Source organism: Microtus oregoni, unplaced genomic scaffold (genome assembly GCF_018167655.1).
Source record: "Microtus oregoni isolate MIOR12 unplaced genomic scaffold, Mior012 000020F_ref0000438, whole genome shotgun sequence".
NCBI classification, from domain to species: Eukaryota; Metazoa; Chordata; class Mammalia; order Rodentia; family Cricetidae; genus Microtus; species Microtus oregoni.
This window is the reverse complement of record NW_024543079.1, coordinates 22,648,139-22,671,731: the sequence shown is the minus strand read 5'-3', so window position 1 is coordinate 22,671,731 and position 23,593 is coordinate 22,648,139. Positions and strand designations below refer to the sequence as shown.

At 45.8% G+C, this 23,593-nt stretch overlaps 1 protein-coding gene across 3 annotated transcripts in view; it reads left to right on the top strand.

Moving 5' to 3' along the window:
* The window catches only part of Rin2 (Ras and Rab interactor 2), a 177,976-nt gene that overhangs the window by 71,636 nt on the left and 82,747 nt on the right, over positions 1-23,593 (top strand). Inside the window, exons 1-2 of one of the 3 annotated variants that reach the window (XM_041670355.1) lie at positions 11,762-11,953; positions 13,309-13,401. In XM_041670355.1, the coding sequence (XP_041526289.1) occupies positions 13,345-13,401 (57 nt within the window). In that variant the 5' untranslated portion in view covers positions 11,762-11,953; positions 13,309-13,344. Of the gene's footprint in view, positions 1-11,761; positions 11,954-13,097; positions 13,167-13,308; positions 13,402-23,593 lie in introns of those variants that run through there. The other 2 variants (XM_041670353.1, XM_041670354.1) reach the window with 2 other exon arrangements.

Here is a 23,593-nt window from a genome sequence, read left to right as displayed (position 1 = left end):
GGAAGACTCAAACAACATAGTGACAATGACAGAGGGGCCCAGTAAGATTTGAGGGATGCAGGACGTAACTTCCTTGTGAAGTCTGGAAACTTAGATTTGATACAGAACAAAAGGAGCCCTGGATACCCAAATAGAGAACAGGTCATTAAATTCTAAACTCTGTGTTTCCAACAGGGAAGTGGATCGCTGGGAAACAGCCAGTCTTAGTCTGTTTTCTGTCGCTAATAACATAATATCACAGTCTGAGTAAATTACAAAGGAAAAGAGGTTTACTTTGGCGCACAGTCCTGGTTCAGAGTCAAATGGCCTACATCTGGTAAAGACCTTCATAGTAGCAAAGTAGCAAAGGCAGGGCAGTATACGGCCAGACAGGGAGGTGGTGTACGTGTGTGCGTGTGTGTGTGTGTGTGTGTGTGTGTGTGTGTGTGTGTGGTGTGGATGAAAGCCAGGGCCTCACATCTGCTTCCCACTGAGTACCCCCTTCAGTCCTTGCTCTAACTGTTTGCCCACCAGTGTTCAATCACAGGCGATCTCATGCGCATAGCCAATCTTACCACCTCCCAAAACCCACCTCTAAAGTTCGCATTCTCCTAATATTGCTTTCCCAAAGTAGGGATTCATTTTCCATAATGGGAACCCTTGAGGGGTTGACTCAACCTATCCAAGCTATAGCAAGGTCATCCCTTTGGGACAGGCTTGCTGGACGGGTAGTGCTGAGATGAACGGTGGCTCTGCCCAGACAGCCACTGATGAAGCCATTAAGGCAGCCTTGGTCAGGGCCAAGTGGTTGTGCAGACTGAGAGGAAGATGAGAGAGACGGGGGCTTAAAAACTCAGCAGAGGTGCAGACAGACCAACATGCAGGGCAAAGAGCCGAAGAGCCAGCTCCCTCTCTGAGCCTTCAAGCCTGGGGTTGCCATTAACAGAGGAGAGAGAGGACTTCAGGGGAACGGAATGTGAAGTGGAAAGTCGGCATCCTAAGCTAAACTTGAGAGGAAGAAACCAGAAACGAGTGCTTTTTGGCTACTTTTCATAGACAGATATCCCTGCGTTCAGAAAAGGAGGTGGGAGAGCAGGAAGAAAACTCACAAACCCTGCAGGTTTTGTTTCGTCTTATTTTTGTTTGAACCAGGAAAAGGAAAGAGTTGAAACCCGAAAATAATGTGTAAATCTGAGAGCCAGATGAGTTGACTTCTGTCTGCTGTCTTGGTCTAACCCGATGAAGTACTGAAAAGGTAGAAAATAATAATTTTAGAAACAGGATACAGGGGGGAGATGTGTTTGTATGGAAATACTTCCAAGTAATAAGGCCTAGCTGACAGAGTCTAGGGAGAAAGCTTTGGTTAAAATAGAAGCTTCTAGCACTGTGGGGGAGGGTCATGTTCCACACAAAGACAGGTGTGATCTCCAAGGAGACAGGTAATATGGGAATTTATGTATAAAAGCGCTTTGTAAGTCAAAATAGCAGAAACCAACCAGTTGACTGTATTAGGGACTTATCACCATGACAACACTCCTGCTAAAAGCAGCTGAGCATGGAAGGGCTTATTTCAGCTCACACTTTGAGGGTCCCAGTCCCTTGTGCAGGGAAGGTATGAAGGATGGATCGTGAGGTAGCTAGTTACTTTCCATCTGTCATCAAGAAGCAGAAAGAGATCAACATTGGCATTCAGCTCACTTTCTCCTTTTGATTCAGTCGGGGGCCCCAGCCCATGGGTTAGTGCCACCCACATTCAGGGTGTGTCTTCTTGCCTTCTCTTAAACCTCTCTGGAACTATCCTCGGAGACACACCCATAATGTGATTCTAAGTTCCGTCGAGTTGATAGTCAAGATTAGCTGCTATAATTATTGTCTCTAGAGCAACAGGGCATTAACTCTGAATTGTCCAGACCCCTCCCCACATCATTTCAGTGAAGACCGCGAAGGGGTTGGTTTGGCCCGTCCTTGAAGCTGATGGAAACTTTCCTTCCTGCGGAAGCATAAGATGCTGAGTGAAGCACTAACTTATGATCTCTTTTCTTCCTCCACTAAAGATTACTGTAGTCACCCAAGAGAAAGGCCTTGTGTATTCAATAGAATCAGGTGGTGTCACCCACGTTTTTATTTTCTGCAATAACATGAGTCTAGGAGGTGTGGAAAGGCTGTTACCATTATCCTAGAGCCAAGACAGTGAATACGGCCACTTGGTTGCAGACACAAGGTAGAAGGGTTTTTCAAGACTAACTGAATGTGTTTTGATTTTCAAGATGACATGGCAGCTGGTTTAGAATGCACTGGGGAGTAATCCAAGATGGTAGCCCCCCAGTGAAGAGGCTATAGGGAAAGCCATAGGCGAAGAAAAGAGCCCAGCAGCCAGGATGCTTTCAGGGACCCATCAGAAGGAAACTTGGATCCCTCTTGGCTCTCGAATTCATGCTGCCTACTTTCTCTAAGTGTTACAGGGGTATAAACAGGGCCACTCAGGACTGAACCCTTTACTTCTGCAAACTAAGACTGATGGGAACTGAGGAAGAATGGAAGCAAAGCAGTAGAAGAAGGTGGGCCTTTTCAGCCTTGAGCTCTGAGGTAATATTGCCCACCACCCCTCTGTGCCCTGAGACCTGGGCTCTATTCCCTGTTCCTGTCTCATCACTCTCCTCTCCATGGAGGGACAAGTCTATGGGACAGAAAGGTTGAGCCACTCTTGAGCTCAGATTCCATCCAAGTCTTGATCATGTTCCATGTGCCCTTTGTTCTGAAATCTCTGCCTGCAAGGCCTTGCTCCTACAGCCTGTACAAGCTGTCTCCAATCACTCCACCCAAAGGCTGCACCTGCTCCATAGGCTTGAGACTGAGGAGGGGACAAGATGCAGACAAGACAGGAAGGATGGGCTGTCAGGGGAAAGTAAGGCATGATGTTTCATGAGGTATCTTCAGAACTAACCCATGTCTTATCTCATTCAGGCATAAAGTACCACAGAGTATGAAACTCCACATAATAGGACCTTCAAGGTCCTTGCAGAGGCACATCTGTCATGGAAAAATGGAGTAGAATCTACTCAACAGTCTCAGTGTTATAACTGTTAAACGTTTAGACATTAAACATATATATGGGCATCCATCTGTCCTCTGGCCCCAGCATCCCCTTGAGGAGCAGGAGAACCCAGGCTCTAGCGCTACTATCCACATAGACTGCCCATCCGTGAGCCCATCTGATGCTATGCCATCTTTTTTCTTCTTCTAGAAGTCTGACTCCTTGACATGAAGCCACCTCCTCAGACACGTGTCATCTTGCTCTGACATTCCTTGATAGGACCAGCTGCACCTACCCTGTCTAACTTCCTTTTAAAAGAGGGGAAGGGACACAATAAAGGACCCCTGAATGAGAGGCTAGGAATGGGGCTGATTGTGAAAAGGAAAACACTGCCCTCAAAGAGAGCCAGAGAGGTCAACAGGTGTCCTGGCAGTTGTCACCAGTGCCAAACTAAGTAGTATGTAATAAGATTCATGTATTACCCTAAACCCGTATACTTACATCTTAGTAACGGACATGAATGTTATTGACCAACCAAAAAACATGCTAAAAGTCTGAGGCACCATCACTGACATTCAGCCCCCTGTTTGGTGATGGCAGCACTGAAAGCATTGTGTGGGCTCCCATGACTCTGGCAGACACAGAATAGTTTGTAGGCCTGCTTCTTTGTGATTTCCAGACTCTGACTGTAGGGTAGTATGGCCACATTGTCCTGATTGCATTAATTCATGTGGGATGACCTAGCCTACAAACGGGCGCCATCATTCCCTGCAGTTGGGTTCGGGTTGTATAAGAGTGGAAAAAAGCTTAGCAGTAGGCATGTATGTATCCTTCTCTCTGCTTTTGACTGTGGATGTGATTGGCTCCTTCAAAATCCTGCTGCCTTGATTTCCCTTAAGTGATGGACTCTAACTTGGAATCATGAGCTAAAATAAACCCCTTATCCCCCTGGGTTGCTTATTTTATCACAGCAACAAGAAACAAAACTGAAGACGTGGGGGATGATTAGAACACCCTTAAAGGATGCATAAACACATGCATAGAACCCGTGTGTGCCCTGTATTTCCACATATGCATCAGCTGTTCCTCCATCTTAACTAAGCACTCATCACGCACGTGGCCATAGATTTTGCACTTTGAGATATGACTATAAAATTACCACATTTTCCCCTTCTTCCTAATTCAAAAATTTATTGGTTCTTGTTTAGTTTAACAAGCTTCCAATCTTCATTTTTTTTTCCACTTAAAAGCAGCACTTCATGACTTCCCTTTGATCTATCCAAGTTGCCAACATCACTTATGCTTTGAGACCATTGTTAAGCAAAATAAGAATTACTTCAGGACACTTGCTGGTCTCAAAAGCAAGGCAGCTGCAGAATGAGAGATGGACAGGTGGTAATTCACAGGGGCACTGGGCACTGCAAGTCCCAGGTGGGAAGATACAAGCATCCATCATGCTGTGCAGGAGGGTGCACAATTTATAAACAGTTTATTTCTGGAATTTTCAGTTTAGTATTTCAAACCAGAGTTGAACTTGAGTAACTGAAACCATAGATGAGGGAGGAATCTAGTCTTCCTATTTGTGTGTTAATTTGTTTGTATGTTGTGTTCATGCATGTATATATACATGTTTATATGTGTTGATGCATATGGGTGTGTACGCATGTGGAGGTTAAGGTTGATGTTGAAGTCCTCCCTCAGTCACGCTCCACGTTATATGTAGAGGCAGGGTCTCTCACATAAGCTCCCAGCTCACCTATTCATCCAGTCTAGTTGACTTGTTCCTGGATCTACTGTTTGGACCCCTCAGTTCCCCTGAAATTACAGATGGGCCACCACACCCACCTTGCATTTATATGAGTGCCAGAGATCTAAGTTCTTGTCCTCACACTTGGTAAAGCAAGCGCTTTAACCAAGGACTTACTCTCTACCCTCAATGGTATTACTTTCTTTTTTAATGTATATGGATATTTTGTCTTTGTACTACATATGTGTAGTGCCCACACAAGGTCGAATCACCTGGAGCTGGAGTTACAGGTGGCTGTGAGCTGCCGTGTGGTTGCTGGGACTCAAACCGAAGTCCTCTGGAAGAGCTGTCAGTACTCTTAGCCTGTGAGCCATCTCCCCAGGCCCTACAGTACTACTCTTAGTAAACAAATAGGATTCCCACTGTCTTCTTGTCTAACCTCTAAGAAAATGGAACTCACAAAGCCTAAGATAACAGACTAAACACACGAATTCCTTAAGGTTATCCTAATGGCACCATTTACCTTGGTTAAGATGGTAGCCAGAAGCAACTGTGTCCAGCTGGTGACAAAGAGATGATTTGTGGATAAAGCATGGTCTCAATCTTCAGATCTAATTTCCTACATTTGCTGTAGTTTATTACTCCAGTGTCTGAATAATCAAATTATGAAACCGCTTCAAAGACATTGTGGCCTAGACTTGGTGAGCGAGTGCAATGGTGCACTGGCTTTGGTCCTGCCTGCTCACCAGAGCTGATCATTACATGTCTGTGTCTCTTTCCAGTCTGCTGAAGTCATTCGGGAAGGTTAGAGTCAGCCGTGGTAGCAGGATTTATACCACAAAACAAGCAGATGTTAAAGCTGGGGTTTTGCATCCCCAGCAAGCCAGCTGCCGAACATTTTTCAGCACTTTACTGATTTAAAGGGAAGGATAAATGTCTTAATGATAAAGTTCTAGTTTTCTTAAGTCCCCAATACACACAGTATGAGAAGAAGAAAGCGGGAGGAGTGTGTAGGTTGGTGAAAGTTTATTTTCCCAGACTCTGGATCCAGTTATCAAGGAGGAAGAGGCGAAGGCAGCAATCATGTGACTTCTTGTTGCTCCGACAAAATGAAAATGATTTTTTTTTATAAAGAAAGAAGCCTTTTTCCCTTTAGGCCCATGGCAATACAGAACATAATGGCAGAAGCACATTGTAGAAATAGGCTGCTCACCTCCTGGCGGCCAGGAAGCAGAAGGGCAGGGGGCTGGGCTAGAGATAAGCTCTACCCTCCAACTAGGCCTTATCTCTTGATTTTTCATCCAGCTATGCCTTGCATTAATGAGGTGAGTGTCTTCATGATCCAATCACCTTCCAAGAACACTACCAGCTGAATAATAAGCCTTCAAACCATGAGTATTTTGTCTGGAAAGATACATTCAGACCCAACACAACTCAGTTCATGGTATTAAAGACCCCGTACACTCCCAGGTACTATATTATGTATAGTATGTGGCAATGATATTCCTCTTTCCTTACTTCTGAGAGGTAGGTGTCATGTTTTGACCCTGAACTTTTTTTTTTTTTGAGACTGGTTATAATTATGTAGCCTAGGCTGATTTTGGACTCTGGTTTCTCTAACTTCAGTCTTCCAAATGCAGGGAATATGTGTGTGTCACCATGCCTAGTAATGCAGGACATTATTTTGTAGTCTGTGAATTTGATATGTTCATTACTTTTTACAAATAACACAGTTGCCAGGAATAAGATAAAAATATTAAAAAAAATAGAGAATACTTTGTTCTTTAAATTTTAGATTATATGAATTTCTGTATGGAAAAATCCTCTCAACTTTCTATACTTCGTATCCTGTACAAAAACCAGTTTGTTATGGATCACAGACCTATGCCCTGAAGTAACAACTGTTAAGCAGGTAAAACATAAGCGAGCTGGGGTGCAGCCCAGTGACTGAACACCTAATGAGCAGGCAGCGGGCCCTGGGTTCAATACCCAGCATTACAAAAATTAGAATAAAACATATTCTTCAGTAGCTTAGCAGCTGATGTTAGAAAAGAGAAAATGATGCAAAAGCCAACTAGAACTGAAGAGCAATCTTAAGTCAGCTAACTGAAATTGTATAAGAAAATGACTAAGAAATTAAGAAGACCCAATGGAGTTTGCTCCAGAAAATAGTTTCTGTATGAAAATGACTGATATTGGGATCATTCCAGTGAAAATATTTGTGTTTATTAAACATGGAGTTGAAACTTCCTTAGGGGTCACAAAGACCAGATTAAAAGAAGACAGGGCATGAACATCTTCCGTCAGTCCACAACTGCATTCTGTGGTCTAATTCTGAACCGAGAGAGAGCATGGTGGTGGAGGAGAGGTAGAGAAAGGGGAGGGGGAAGAGAAGGGGAAGGAGGGAAATGGGATTGAATGCAGCCAGTTATCCTTACTTTTGCGGTGATGAGGAAGAGCAGGCACCTACCAGGTCTCTAATCTGTTCTCCCTTTACTGAGAAATCTTCATCAAAGGTGTCATTACCCAATGCTATATTTGTCAAGGGGCCTTTTTCAGCCCTAGAACCTTCATTAGTTTATTTCAACATCTTTGACTTAAAGACCCAACTGGAGGATAACATCCTCAACTTCTTCCTGTTTCTGAGAAGCCATGGTCACCTCAGCTTTTCTGGGCAAAGACTAAGCATTTGTGAGACTGCTCGAGACTCAGGTGCACATCCCTGCCCGGCATCTTCCAGTGGCCTCTTATCTCCACTCAGGCTCCTTTCTCCCCATGCTCCGAATCTCTGCTTCCCACAAACTGAGCCTTTACATGTGCCGGATCCAACTTTCTAACGCAAGTGCTTACTGTGTGCCTCTCCAGTTCCTGAGTAAAAGAGCCTACTAACCTGAGAGCAGCTAGTTTTATACTAGCCTGAGTCAGTGTCCATCCAGACATACCCAGCAGAGGGAAGGTGGTGGGCAGATACCCTCAAGTAGTATGTCAGGTACAAGATACAGTCTATAGTCTCCTCCAGGAGTGTACTGTGGTCACACACAGCACAGAAGTGAGAGAAGTCAGCATGAGCTCTGGGGGAACTAAAGAACTGTGTCCTGTCTAAAACACAAGAGCACACTCAGAGCTGTGGAGTGATGACAGTGTGGCAGAGATATTCTACCATAACACTTCTATAATGGGGTACAGTGTAAGATTGCTACTATGTTATGCATAAGTCTCCCCACAGGGTCTGTGTCTTTAAAAATATATCAGTTCTTGGGTCAGTGGGATGGCTCAGCAGTGAAGGTGCTGTTGCCAAACCTGATGACCTGACTTGGATCCCTAGGATCCACACAGTGAAATAAGAGAGCCTTCTCCTGACAGTTGTGTGTCTGTGTTTACAATGTATGTGTGCCATGTTTGTGAAGATGCCTGTGGAGGTAGGAAGAGGGTATCAGATCCCCCAGGAACCTAAGTTGCAGGTGGTTGTGAGCCATCATGTGGTTGCTGGGAACTAAATCCAGGTCCTCTACGAGAATTGTAAGCCTAAGCCCTCTTAAGAAGTGAGGCACCTCTCTAGCCCATTTCTCTTATAAATGAAAAGTTTTCACGATCTGAAAACTCTAAGAGCTGGACATGTGGATACACACTTGTAAGCTCATTGCTTAAGAGGCCGAAGCAGGAGAATTGGGAGTTCAAGGGCAACCAGGGCTATAGTGGGAGAGCCTGTCTCAAAACAAACAAACAAAAGGAGAGACAACTGTTAAAAAGAAGAAGGAGAAGACGAAGAAGAAGAAGAAGAAGAAGAAGAAGAAGAAGAAGAAGAAGAAGAAGAAGAAGAAGAAGAAGTTTGAAAGCTGGTTGGTCTTGATACATACCTTTAATCATCTCAGTATTCGGGAAGCAGAGGCAGGCCAATCTCTGCGTTTGAGGCCAGCCTGGTCTATAGAGAGAGTTCCAGGACAGCCAGAGTCACACAGAGAAACCCTGTCTCAAAAAAAAAAAAAAAAAAAAAAAGTTTAACTGCTGAGTGAAAGACAAGACACTGAAAACTGTTTTTGAATCCACATAACTTAAATTGTTGAGCCAGACTCTGGAATAACATTTTCCTGTCCAACTTGAAAAATCCCTGGCAATACAAAGGCAGTAATGGAAATGCTCAGAGACCTTTCCTGAACACAGACGGGAGCGCCCTGCTCTCACAGAAGACAAAAAGCCAGGCGGAGAAAGGTCCGCTGTAGCAGGAGCTGCTCAAAGGGCCAGGCAGGGTGTAGCACCTTGGTCAGGTTTGGACTTACCCTGACTGGTCCCCTGGGGTGAGTCATTTTGGCAGTAAAATAATTATAATAATGAGATCTTGTTTACTAAGATAAATTCAGTTACTATGCTCCACTCAGCTACTAAAAGAAAAAAGTATTGAGTAGAAAAATGTTGTGTATGGTCTGGGGGTAGGAACTCAGGGCTAGCAAAGCTCTGTGTTTTGTTTTGCTTTTCTCTTTCTTTCTTTCTTTCTTTCCTTCCTTCCTTCCTTCTTTCTTTTATTTTCTTTTTTTCTCTCTCTTTTCCTTTCTTGTCTTTTTTTTAGATTTAATTTATTTTAATGAAGGAATGTTTTGCTCACATGTGTGTCTGGTGTCTGTATCATGTGTGTCCTGGAATTAAAGTTAGAGACGGTTGTAAACTGCCATGTGGGTGTTGGGAATGGAAGCCAGGTCCTCTGCAAGAGCAAGTGCTCTTAACCGCTAGGCTATCTCTCTTGTCCCTGAACTTTGTGTTTTAGGCCTCACTGTGAGTGATAGATTCCCAACTGCTGTTCTTTGGTGGGGTTTGCACTTGTGACCTAAAGCAAATAAATAGCAGAGGAGAAAGGATGAGGGTGAGGCTGAGCAAAGTGTACAAAACTTCAGTCAGACAGAGAAACAAATCCGGAAGATCTATTGTACAGCATGATGATGATGACTGTAATTAATAATAATGTATATTTGCTGGGAGTGGTGGTGCATGCCTTTAATCCCAGCACTTAGGAGGTGGAAGTAGACAGATCTTTGTGAGTTCGAGACCAGCCTGATGTATGTAGTAGGTTTTACATCATAGGGCTACATAGTGACATCCTGTTTCAGGAGATAAAGACTGAGCTTTGCAGAGACTTTTAAGTGTTGTCCCAAGTAAACAAGCATGGGCTGGCAGACATGCTGGTTACCCTGAGTTAGCTACTCACACTTTATACAAATTTCAAAAACATAGTATTGTATACCATAAATATGTCCTTTTTTTTTTTCAAATAGAAGATGCAGTTTGGATAAGCTAAGAAGAAGGGAAAAAGAGAGGTGTGGAAGGGGAAAGCCTGCCTCTCAACAGCTCAAATGCCCTGTGGTCCCTTGGGTTATTCAGTAGCCATCTTAGTTTGTGTTTGTACTATGTATGATGTTCACACAGAATATATCCCATATTGTCCTTAAACAATACATGAGTGCAAGCGCCAACCCTTCAGCCTTCCCCAGATCCACCCCCTCCCCCAGCAAGATAGCACAAGGTAGCATGTTGAACCGAAGCAGCTCCATTAATCAGCCTGCCAAATGCCAGAACCTCTGCCTTTGTCTCTGCATTTGACTCCACAGAGGCCAGCCTGTGGCCATGTCAGTGCCTGCCCAGGTAGCTCCTAGGACTTGGAGAGCACACTGGCTCAGCAGGCTTCCAGGACAGCTGGCACCCAGCCAGAGGACATGGGTGTCATTTGCACTTTTAGGAGCAGACCTTCAGTAACTCAGAAGTCACTCATGGACCCAACCACCTGGAAAGCCACAGAGGCCCACGGCAGAGGGCCGCCCCGAGTCTCTAGGAGACTGAGGAGCACCTGCTTCCTGTCTTTGTTCTTTCTCTCCTGGGGCTCCTCTTCCATCCTTTCAGTGATTGGCGGAAAGGCCTGGCTACTCCAAACTGTTGCAGTGGCTTTTTGCTAGTTCTTGGTGGTGTCTGGGAAGAGACAACACTGGACAGACAACTCTCATTTTTCAAGAATCTGGTGACTTACCCTTCACAGGAACCAGGCGAGGTCTTTAGCTGTCCAAATCTGGAGGAACGTTATTGTGTCTCAAGCTACGGTACAGTTTTGCTTTGTTGTCCGGTTGTAACCGGGTAGTTTGGGGATCCTACTGCTGGATGATATCTACGGGAAGGACCGGGAACTGAAAGGAGGGGAACAGTCACCTCGAGATTGTGCTGTGGATGTTGGGCCAAAGTACTGAAAAAATTATGGCTTAGGAAGAAGAACATTGCATTGCATGGTCATAAACTAAAACCCCCAGGCACTAAAAACTGTATACGCATCTATGCACACACCTGCACTATCCAGTCTGGTTCAACTGTGGTACCGTCCCCATCTTCCATTATGTGACATGTACCTGCTATGGCACTTGTCAAGGTGTTCTTGTCTTGGAGAAGCTTTACAATAAAGGAAGGACATCACCTTCATCTTTAAAAGAAATACAGCAATCTGCCGGCCCCATGGGACCCAGCTGAATGTTTAATCAGGACTGCCTGAGGTACAGGTGTATTCAGGTGTCAGCAACTAATTGAAGCAGCAGCAGACTTCAGGGGTTCCGACAACTTCATGGCCAAAAGCAAAATTCCTTGTGTGCTTTTTAGCTCATCAGCAAAGGTTTGTATGTGGAAAACCCTGGAGCCGAACAAAGAAACTGTTCTGGATAAGGAATGAAGTCTTGGCTTTCCCTTAGCAATTCCTGAATTGCCAGGCTATGCGGAATCTTCTGCCAGGAAAACGTCCAGAAGAAAGAAAGATGACAAGGCTCAGGTTTGTTTAAAGCGTACACTCTGTTACTGTGTTTCTGGGTTTAAACAGTTAAGCGGCTGCTACCCAAGGTTCCCATCCCGCTCCAGTTCTGAACACAGTGCTGTGTTTTCCCTCTGGAGTGACGCCAGTCTATGGACGTTGCTAATAAGGATGGACTTCAAAAAACGCTGGAGCTAGGCTCCCGCTTAGATGCTGAGCCGGAACCTGAACCTCTAGAGTCAGCGGGATCGCCATGAAGCTTGCCACCTCTCCAGGAGGGTTTTAGAACACTGGCCTTCAACCCAGCCGGGTCACGCATGGAACAGAATGCGGGAGAGACTTAAAGTGACCAAGACCTGGAGCAACACCTCAACTAGAGGAGGTTTTGGAAGGAAGGCTGAGGAGGTTTTGGAAGGAAGGCTGGGTATGTGAGAGACTGTTTCTCCTAGACAAGATTTCACACGTGAGTCCAACCAAATAGCTCACTGTGGTGTGAGTTGAGAGGCGGTTTGGGGCCAAAGGAGTCTCTGTGAAAGTTCTTGCTTTCACACCCAGGCATTGCTCTGTGGTAGACTTTGCTTTTCCCCATTGTTAGGCCATCGCTAACAGCGTCCTCAACATTGAGTGTCTGGTGCTGGCTCTGTCACCCAGGCTTTGGTACCTCCCCACCTCATGCCTGCAGCCCAACCACTTTTAATATTCCTTAACGATTTGAGTGATGTTTTCACTTCCTACTTCCTGTGTTGTTCACGTCTGCAATGTGCCCTGGCCTGTGCATGTTATAGCAAGTAGGGATGCTGGTGTATGGTTGAGAAGGGGAGGGACAAGAGAGGGGCGGGGGAGACTGAGAGAAGGGGAGAGAGGAAAGAGAGAGAGAGAGCACTTTGTGTGTTTTCTGTTTAAACCTGTTCCGTTTCACTGGACAAGTAAGGCTTCCCTTGCCGCCTCAGTGCACACCTGTCTCAGTCAGGTCCATTGCACCAGGTGTGTGTACCCACTTAACTTAGCCTTGAAGGAAGTCGTTGTACGGTATGTGTGGATATTAGTAGTTTCTGAGCTGTGTTCTAGGAGGGGAAATTCCAAGCGAGATAGTCTGGGTGATGATTCAGGACCTTGTTGTTATCCTCTTTAAATTTTTCTGCGTTCCAAAAGCGAGCCCAACCCCCAAGCCCCTGGAAGACCAGAGCTGTTTACAGGCGTCCTCTTACACAAATGAGCTCTGTAAACAGTAACTCTCTGGGCTGCCTCCAGTCCTGCTGGCTTCTAAGGGGGAAAAACAGAGGGATTTCTCCCTAGTGCCCTTATGCTGACCTTGCTTGCCCGGGAGGGGAGCTTGACTGAGGGAATGCTGACCTCACCCCCTAACAGCAGGATTTCCTGGGACATAGAGAACTCCATTCTTCTGCGGTCTGCCATACGAAATCTATAAGCTTCCAGAGCAGATTATGGAGACAACTAATATTGGTTCCTTTTGGACTTCAGCATGGGGGTCAAGCAAACACACAAAGCCATCATTATGCTCCCCGGAGTCCTAAGGACCTTCTACGTCAGCTGCTGGCAGAGGGGGTGGGGCAGCGAGGTGGGGCACGGTCTAGGAAGAGTGCTGGCTGCGGCAGGAAATCGGGCTGAAAGGAGATGTAAGGGCTTTGGTGGGAAATAAATGGCACAATGTTGTTGACGGAAAAAGATCTTGGCAGGAAGGTTGTTGTGAGTGTTCTGTGGTTTAGAAAGGAATTTCCTACAGGCTGGACTAACCATTGAAAATGTCTGTACCTTCAGGAGTCCCGGGCACGCAGTAGAGCCTCGCTGGGGGAAATGTCAGCTTGGACCATGGGCGCCCGCGGTCTGGACAAGCGAGGAAGTTTCTTTAAGGTAAAAGGAAGCCGGATTTGGGATCTCAGCTCTGCTTCCTCTTCGTGGCTGACTGGGGAGCTGCAGGCACCCAAAGCTGCAGATTAGAGCTTGGAAGCCCGCTGGCTGAACCAGCTGGGGCCAGGGGAGCTTGCCCGAGAGCAGGGTTGGTGCTCACAGCAGGACCCGGCTTTTGTGACTTAATACTTCCTCACTGGCTGGGGACTGGGGCAGAGATGCCACACTGTAGGACCCTGGAGGGACTGATCTGGTGAGCTGTTCCGGTTTTTTTCAGCTGTGTGGGGAATTTTATGAAAGCTGGACTTTGCTTAAAATTAATGGTGTGGGACCGGTGTATTCGCCTGACTGAACCATTAAAGTACTGCAGAAAAAGAAAACCAAAGCAAAACACCAACAATTCCTGGACCTCACCGTAGGCTGATTAAATATTAGTTCCGGGTGTGTTTTTCCAAACACCCAAAGGTTTCTCGTGGTGGGGCAAGGATAAGACAAGATTCAAACCAGACAACTTTTCTGGATCATGTAGGCATTGTTGGGACTAAAGTAACTTTCTGGCTTGATGAGGGAAATTTTAAAGGGTATTTTATAGAGAGAGTGTGTATGCATTTAAGATTAGATAGTCATTTCTAATGTTTACTTGCAAGTTAGTTTCCCTTTTGTGGCTTTTTGTCTTGCTTACTTATACCCTCAAATAAATGCAAGTTTATTTTGCAAAATCCTGAATCATGGCCCCCATCCTGAAAATAATAGGAGAAAGAGGGTTAAATGTGCACACTTGAAAAGGATTGCAGTCAGGTATTCCAAACAATGGCCGTTGTCCCCAGAGGAGGAACAAATAAAGAAATTTTATTGCTTTATTACTGAGGGGAAAGGTGCTTATGTTTAGTAAGTCTAAAGCCCTCAACTGTTAATAAGGATGTCTTTGCTCCTATCTGTGCTCCCTGTTTCCAGAGAGATTGTGACTGATGTCGCATCAAAGGTTGACTGTATAGACAATCCCCCAAAAGCCTTGTCAATAGAGAAAAGCTGAGTTTATTGCTGAAATGAGGACACCCTCAGGACGACAGTCATAATGGTGTCTAGGTGAGGGACCACTGGAAGGTGTATTAATGGGGTTTGGACATCAAGTCCTAAGTCCTTCAGAAAGCAATTGGATTTTAGCAAAGCTTGGTAGGTGACATCCTGGAGCTGGTGGACAGAGGTTCTTGAGGGGAGTCTTGTTGAGCGAATCATTGAAAAGCAAGCTGTTTTCCCAAGTGAGCAAACTGTTGGGATTTCCGGTGGCAAATAGAAAAGCTATTTCTTGGTGTGTAGCCTTGACTCTGGACAAGATCCTAGAAGAATTAAGTCGTATTGACACAAATGACCTCTGTCCTTAGTCCACGTAGTTAAGCTCTGTCCACATAAGTAATCTCAAGCCTCAATTAGTTTACTCAGCGTCCATCAGGCCCATGTAACTAATTCTCACATGAGACAGATGAGAGGAGGTGAGTCCTTTGGTCTCTTGGGGACCTAGTGCTGAACCCCAGAACCCTAGATTGTATCTTACACTGGGCTATGCTTGCAAGGGCACCATCTCAAACCCTGCTTTATCCCAAAGCATTGCCTAAATTAGCCTAAATATTGGCTAGTCCCTAATTGCCACCTTAGGATGTACAGGGAGCCCTGTGGAATCATAGCTTTCATAGTAGTTAGACTTCAAAGTCAAGGCAAAGGGAGGAGACAGAGAGGGCTCAGACCGCGTTTGAAATCTTTTGCGGAAGAGGTCCTGCTGGAGCCAGTGCACCGTCCATCTGAAAGTTGGTTTTGGTCAGTTGTTTGTTTTCAGCCCTGGGAAAGCAGTCGCTTTTGTTTTTAATTTTCAGTAGAGAAGCAGGCACAGCAATTGACTTGTAATACTGTCTTATGTTAAGGGAAGGAATCAGCCGGGGAAGAGACGGGAGCTAGCTAAGCACTCTGTGAGCCCTGTTTCTTGAACTCGCCTGGGTCAGACCTTTTGGGAAATTCCAGCAAAGATGTCTGAACCTCTTATTACTATCTATATTTCTGGCAGAACTTACATTATATGCTTTCTTTAGGTTAGATGTTCATGTAAATGGCAGCCACTTTTATGTAGGTTCCCCACCCCCCTTTCCTCGTGTTGATGCGCACTGTTGATCTGTATTCTACGCCAGCGTTAGGCATAGAGTTATCCACAAGGATAAAGTAACACCCTTTGAACATTTATTAATAGCAAACTGGAATCCAGTGGCCCACATGATATGCCCCTCAGCACATGCGAGGGCACATGGGCTCTTCCATGATGCCACATGCTTTATTTAGAGCCAGGTCTTTAAAACACGTGTGATCCCACCAAACGCTGACCCAGGCCAGCTGGAGAAAAACCAAAAGCCATTCCTGACCTCATGGAACTTTTAGTCTGGTAGCAAAGAAAGACAACTACTGAATTCAGCCAACGCCAGATGCAGTATTGTCAGTCGTGAGGAGGACAGTCCCTGGGATGGGAAGTAAGTGGAGCCTTTGAGACTAGGCACCCTGCGCTGGGATTCCAGAGAAACCTCTATTGAGGAAGAGAATGTTCACTTGACAGCTGAGATTGGGAGGCAGTAGTGAAGCTGAATTTCAGAATGACGCTTCTACGGTGGTAAAACACTTCTCCGACACTGAGGATGAGGATCCTGGGTTCTTTGCTGAATACTGCATTAGGCTTATCATCCTTCCCAGCTATCAGTGCTCTGTGGTTCCGTGCAGAGCTCAATCCTTGAAAGACACCCAGCAACCTTGTCCTCATCACGCCTCTCCCTATCCAGTGTGTGCTCTAAGCCAGAACTGCTAAACACCAGTGTCAAGCTTCGATTTACAGTTTCTCAAGTGTCCTGGCTTGGGAAAACAACTTAGGATAGAAAACACAAGGCACACGGGAAGGCCCGGATGGTCTGAGCATCCTGGAATAACTGTGGCTGCCCTTGGTCACTGTTCCTGTAGGGTCACATCCCGGAAGCCACATAATTCCTATGCTGGACACACATGTTTTCCAGTTGTTCACAGCACCATGATTAATTTTCCTTAGCCACCCGTGACAAATGCTGTCTTCCTGCTTTATTAGGCCTCTGTGAAAACATGGGGAGATGGAGAAACATGGAGCCCTAGACTGAGTAAAAAAGGTGTCTGTAACTAGGTAATAGATCTGAACACTGACGACAACAGATTTGAAGGATGAAATGGATGAACAAGTTTCTATAAGATGAGAGAGTTATACAAGAAAGTCTCCCAGGCTGGAGACATTCCAGGTGGACCTCATTTAGGAACACAGATACTCAGTCACCGTGATCCTTCCTAATCCTAGATCTCACAGCTTCCTCCAGACAGTCCCTACCCAGTTTAGGGACCCAGTACTGACATATCTTTTATAAGTCCAAGCCCATACCTTTCTTCTACTACATCTGCCATCTGCTTAGGATGTCACTCTTCCATGAGTAGACATCACGGTTGATGCTCACCACCAAACGCATCCATGGTTCTGAGTTACCTGCTTCAGATCAAGTCAACAGGCTCATCCTTCGTGTTCTAGGACCACGAGGTTGTATCTGCCTTTTCTTCAACTCCCTGTCACCTCTTCTGCTGCAGCAGCATGCTTCTGAGACCAAACCATTGACTGTCAGTCTCCAAGGTTTGCTCTTGTATCACCTGTCCTTGTCCTCACCCTCTGCCTCTGAGCTATCCTTCCAGGCTAGGCTGACCTACTTTATCCAATGGTAGCAAAGCTCACACAGGCTGAATGAGTGGGGATCTTCCTTCACTTTTGTCTGGAGATAAAATCCAAGTAGAAATAGTGTGTGAGTGTGTGTGTGTGGGGGGGTGAGTGTATGACAGCGTTCAGTGGGGGGAGCTTGGGAGATGGCTTGGTTGATAAAGCACTTGCCTTACAAGTGTCTGTTCAATCCAGAGAAGTCAGATTAAAAAACTGAGTAAATGTAGTGCCATACACTTATAATTCCAGGGATGGCAAGGTGGGAGGCAAAGACAGGTGGGTCCCTGGAGCTCATGGCCATATAACTTAGCCTATTTTTAAAAGTTTTATGCCAATGAGAGATCCTGCCTCGAAACAAAGAAAGGGGAAGGCACCTAAGGAACAGCATCCATGGCTGGCCATCCCTTGACCTCCAAGTTTGCACACACACACACACACACACACACGTGTGCATGTACTCACATACACACACACACATGTGCACAAACCTACGTGTGTACATGTGGAGATAGCATAAAGAAAGGCATAGCTGTGGTCCCAATATAGTTCCAGAATTTAAACTTCAGTCCGCAACTTCAGCTCCATCAGAAGTATTTCCTGGTCTTTTATCATTATGACTCAGCCTCTAAGAGGAAGGTCTCCACACGCACCATGAAGAATGATGCCAGGTGACCAGCACATACCACCCACGTGTGTAGGAATGCCTTTGAGCTTCCTCTCCTGGCCCACCCTCGCCTGCCTGAACTTGTGTGTAGAGTTCCCCTGTACTAAGTGGGACTTTTGCCTGCCTGGGCCTGAGAGACAAGGTGAACGTTGATCTTAATTAACCAGGAAGGAAATGTGTTTGGATCACAGAGACCCTGCTCACCTTTGCAGCACAAGTGCCTGAGCCTGTTGGACATCCCTGGACCCATCACCATCCAGCTGAGAACAACTGGAGTGTGGAACACTGTTAGACTTACCCAGCAAGCTTAGGACGTTGAGTTCCAGCCTTACCCTAAGCTGGCTTCATTCAAGGATCCTAATCACTGTGGGGGCTCCATTTTAGAGACCCTTCTATGTGCTTGGTTTGCACAGGCTAGACCAGGTGGTGTGGTGTGCTTGCCTGTTAGAAATTGAAAGCCTGTAGTTACATGTCATAGACACCACAGGGGAGCTCTCTGGCATGGTAAAGGATGGGGGTGCTTTGACTAAAATCTAGCTCTACCAAATGGGTGGTGGATTCTCTTCATCTCAGCTGAGTCCCCTTAACTGCCAGTCTTTTCCTGGACACCTGAAATGGTAATCAGTCTTCAGGAATCCAGCTGGAACTGGGCCAGTCTCACTGCCGCTTGGACCTCAGCAACTCTCCCAGCATTTGAGTTCTCAGAATGTCTTTGTATAGCTGTTCATTTCTCCGCGCGTACAAATGAAAACAATTCACTCTTGAGTAACAGTGGAAAGATACGGCAGAGGAATGAAAAATGACAGATAGGACCCCAAAGACCATTTTAGCCAAAATTTGATGGAGCAAATCCTTTTGTGGATGTGTGGATGATTAAAAGCCTTAGAGAAGAGTGTTACTGTGCCTTTGGCCTTTCTGTATGTCCCCTAGAATGTGACTAGATGGCGTCATCTACCAGTGTTCAGGAAGCTCACTCCTATGGTCTCTCACCAAACACACCAAAATACCTTGCGGTGGAAACAATAGTGATTAGAAATTTAGTCAGAGTAACAGTTCATTTGTGATGTTACAAAGCTTTGGTATTTGGCTTCTGCTTCCCAGAAATCCATTTTTTTCACAGATAGCAGCTGATAGAAAGGGTGTAGCATATCATTGTCTCATGCGAACATATGCACGCTACAGATATAATTTAAGATTTTCTAGAGTCACGTGAAAAATGTTTGTTTTTGTTGTGTTTGTTTTTAAAAAAAACACATAAGGGGGCTGGAGAGATGGCTCAGAGGTTAAGAGCACTGGCTGCTCTTCCAGAGGTCCTGAGTTCAATTCCCAGCAACCACATGGTGGCTCACAACCATCTGTAATGAGATCTGGCGTCCTCTTCTGGCATGCGGGCATACATAGAGGAAGAATGCTGTATACATAATAAATAAATAAATAAATAAAATCTTTAAAAAAAAACACATAAGTAAAGTTAATCTCAAAAAGCAAACTTTATTTGGCCCTGTGTATCTACAATATCTGGTGAAAATGAAAATTATTAATAAGAATTTTTCATTTTTGTACTATATTTTTAATTGACAATAGTATATTTTACCAGGGACAGCATGCCATTCTGAAATATATCCAAAATACATTTTTAAAAAAAAATCCATCTTGCATTCTACATTCAAGCATGTCTCGGTTTGCATCACTTATGTCTTAAGTGCTCAGCAGCCATACATAGCTAGTGACTGCGACACTGCGCAGCAGAGATTTAATGTTTTTCTGGCCTAAACAGCTCCTTTTACAGGTGGGAAAACAGCCTAGAGCCAGTTTTTGTAAAGCATGGGGGTCGGCCTAGCCTGGCTCTGCCCCATGTATGTAACCATCCTGGCAAGAGAAAAGGCAGCCTAAGGGGAGACGCATGGGCCCTTCCCTTTAGCTATTAAACTGTTGAGTTAACGAACCCCAAGAAATTCATATCACGCAAGGAGTCTTATGCTAGGAGAAAGACAAGAATGATACCTGATGCTAACCAGCAGGGAAATTTTCACACAGTTCTGCTGGAGCTGAGACAGTGTGTTTCAGGGATGGGAACAATTGCACCTTGACCAGGATGGTGTAGTCTCACAAACCCTTACCCTCTGCTTGAGCATAAACCTGGTGCTAGGTAGTGTGCATGATCACTGACCTCCTTTATTTTTGCTTCTTTCCAATGTTTTTGGCCACCATGAATTAATCTTGCTTCATTTTCTCTTTAGTCCCCCTATTGAGGACAGTGGCTAAGCCTAGCTCATTAGGGTCTCCAAGACCCAAGCTTTGACCCCAGCGACCCTGGGACCCTAGTACTTCCACCCCACATGGCTCAAGTGATCTAACTGGATTTGCAGTATTTCTGGATTGATCATTCTGGAAATTCCAGATGGAGCAGTCACAGGGACGGTGGCCTTCTCTGGAGAAGACACTTTTTTGGTGTACAGACAGGCCTCTCCCCAGTGACCTCAAAGACTTTAGACCCCAGATCAGCCCCCAGGGTATGCCTTTCCAGAAATGCCATGAACTTATGAGATAACAGGCGCTGTGTTTGTCAAAAGCGGTGAGCGCATGTGTAGCGTGGAATCGTAGGACCGTTTCCAGCACACTGTGGCCCGCAGTGTCTGAAGCTGGATGTTGCCTGCTGGTCTCCACGTAAGCTTCATGGGACTTTGCCATTGTTTTTAAACAAAACAAAAACCTTGAACTGCCTGGTAACAAATATCTTATCCTAGCAAAAGGATCGCTTGAACATCCGGGTACAAAAGCAACCTGGATAACGCAGACCCAGTCTCAAAAACTAAATAGCAAGGCTAAGATAGGTATGGCAGCAGACACCCTTGAGATTTAATTTAGAGGTGAGGGCGAACTAGCAGGACTTTACTTGAGCCCACAGATTCAGGACCAGGAAAGAAGGAGGGCAATGAGAGAGAGAGACAGATGGACGCCGCTTTGGAAAATGGTGTGCGTCACCTTCCTGCCTGGGTTGTAAAATGAATTGGTTTCAATGTGTGCTCTGAAGATATCAGTCTATGGCTGCGGAAGCCACGGTGTTATCACTGCTCTCTGACACGCCGCTGCAAACACATCTGTGGCAGGAGAGGGGGCCATTTAGTTATATTTGCCGTGTGAACGTGTTGGTTTCTGTCTCGCTTCAGACCTGTGCTGTAGCGGCATGGGTCATCTGTGATTGCTTTCTCTGTGTATCAGTTACGTGGGGGAAATTCTCATTCTTGCTTTCCAGAGCCATGGCTTATCTCAGTCCTGAAGGTGCAGGTCACTGATGGTAGCTTGTTCAGCTCAATAGTTTTGGCAGCCACAGCTTGCGTGGAGGAGCTACTGGCCTCTAGTGGCCAGAGGCCAGAAGTGCTGCCAAACTTCCTACAAAACACAGGTTCATTAACCAACCTTACATTTTAGTAGTGCTAGGGTTGAGAGGTGCGGACGCACAGTGTAAAGACGGAGATAATCCTTGCTTGAGGTTTCTCTAGCTGGGCCTGCATTGGGCCTTCTGGAAGGAAAGGAAAGGAAAGGAAAGGAAAGGAAAGGAAAGGAAAGGAAAGGAAAGGAAAGAAAGGAAAAGAAAGGAAAGTATACTCGTCCATTTAGCACCTTCTAGTCTTCTGCTTATCCAGGGCAGAGCTGTTCTTACTGGCTTGATGTTGCATAGCTTGGCTAATGTGTGGTCTATAAGCCCAAGTTTTCAGTCAACTGGCTGGCTGAGTGAAGAATGTGCAGTGTGTATGGGCATAGTTTACATGCAGGATTCAGGCATCCACCTGGAAGGGAACCAGCACCCACGATGGCAGGGCCAGTCCTGGACTCTGAGTGTACAGTACCTGGGAAGTTCATAACAGTTAGAGAAACCTGGGCTTGGGGAACGGGAGGGAGTGTAGGACTCCCTGTGTAGGGGCTGGGAAGCCTTCTTGGGGAGGTGAAGGGTAGGTTGAACTGTGTGGAGGATAAAGATGCAATGAAGCTGCTGACTCTGGGGCCTGGGACAGCATGGGAGGCTCTGCATAGAACCAGGAGTCAGGGCAGCAGGAAATGAGAGCAGACGGGGCCAGTTTTGCAGCTGGGTGGGAGGCTGAGATTCCCTTCTTAGTGCAGTTAAGAATTGAGGAAGACTTTGAGAAGACAGACACAGAGTGTCTCGTTTATGAAAGTCACCCCTGAAAGCTGAAGTATAACTATCTTTCCGAATTTCCTCAGAGGACACCAGCCATTTGAAACTAGCCCGACAGCCTCTCTGCACATGGTTCTTCATGTGCCTGGCAGAAGTTGCCAGAGATGTCCCCTTTGCCCCAGTTTCCCACCAGCTGGTCTTTACAGACACTTGGAGGGTAACAAAGGAGGAATATTGAAAACTCTCTCTCTCTCTCTCTCTCTCTCTCTCTCTCTCTCTCCCCAGGGCTGGGGTACATCTCATTCACAGACCATGTGTTTAGGTACGTTGAGCCCTCCTCCTGAAAAGACTAGCCTCAAACTCTTTGTAGCTGAGGATGACATTGAACTTCCAATCTTTCTGCCTCTACCTCCTGAGTGCTGGGATTTCAGACATGTCCACATCGCCCACTTTATGTGGTATTGGGGATCAAACCCAGGACTCTTCTGTATGATCAAAGCCAAGCACTCTGCCACCTTAGCTACATTCCAAGGCAATGGGCCAATACTTTTTCAAAAAAATGAATTCATGGAGCACAACATGTGGAGTGGAAGAGAAGCTGCAGGAGAGAGGATGGAGTCATTGCTGACAGTCATCAAAGTGCATCCCTCAAAAGTAAAGACCTGAAAGTCAGGTCTATTTATATACAGCTGCACACACACTCACACACACAGTAACAACAACAACAAAAACAAACACATGCCAGGGCCTTTGATCTGCCAAAAGACCAGAGAGTAAGGGTGTCACTCAGCCAGTCGGGAGTGGTCACATGCGCTGCGTGACAAGCTTATGCTCTCCCTCCGGCTCTGGCTTCTTGCAGGAGCTAAATCCTGTCTTACCATGTTGGTAATTCAGGACACATAATACTGCAGAAATGACTGCTTTGAAGATAACACAGGGACTTCAATAAGCAATGAAGATGAGGTCAAAGGTCTACTATCACCCATCTAGTTGCAAAGCAATGCGCAGGCTTATGGTCCAGAATTGCATTCCGGGCAGGCAGTATTGCATGGCTCTCCGGTGTGTTTAAAAATTAATTAAAATGTAAAAATACTACTACAAAAATAAAGAAGACAGTAACACAACGACTCAGAAGCTAGAAATCTAGACTTGTGTGTGAGTTTCCTGGGGTTTTTTTTTTGGCATGTAATATATTTTTATTTAAATGTTCAAGTGGTCTTCACCATGGACAACAGGAGAAGCCTATCTAAGGCCAGATGCACACAGTCCCATTGGCCACCCGAAAATGACCTCTGGCAAATGACACTGGTGCTGCTATGACTGACAGCTTCCTGGGGAAGGAGCTGTCAGGACTCTCGAGGCTGTTCCCAGGAACTGCACTAGGCTCTCAGCAGAGAAATAAACTTCCTGACTTCTCTGGCTTCCAGACAGGCCCTCTACCCCAGGCAGAGCTCCTGGCCCCGTGTCTTATCACCAGAGGGAAGGAAATGCCCACGAAATGCCCACCAGCCAGGGAGGAGGTGCAGATGCAGAGAGGCTGAGCTGGAGAGGAAGAGGGTGGTGTGGGCTTGCACAGCCTCCAGGTCTGAGACCTGTGGGGATTTTCCCTCCTTTCCCAGCCCCACTTTTCGGAAGTCAG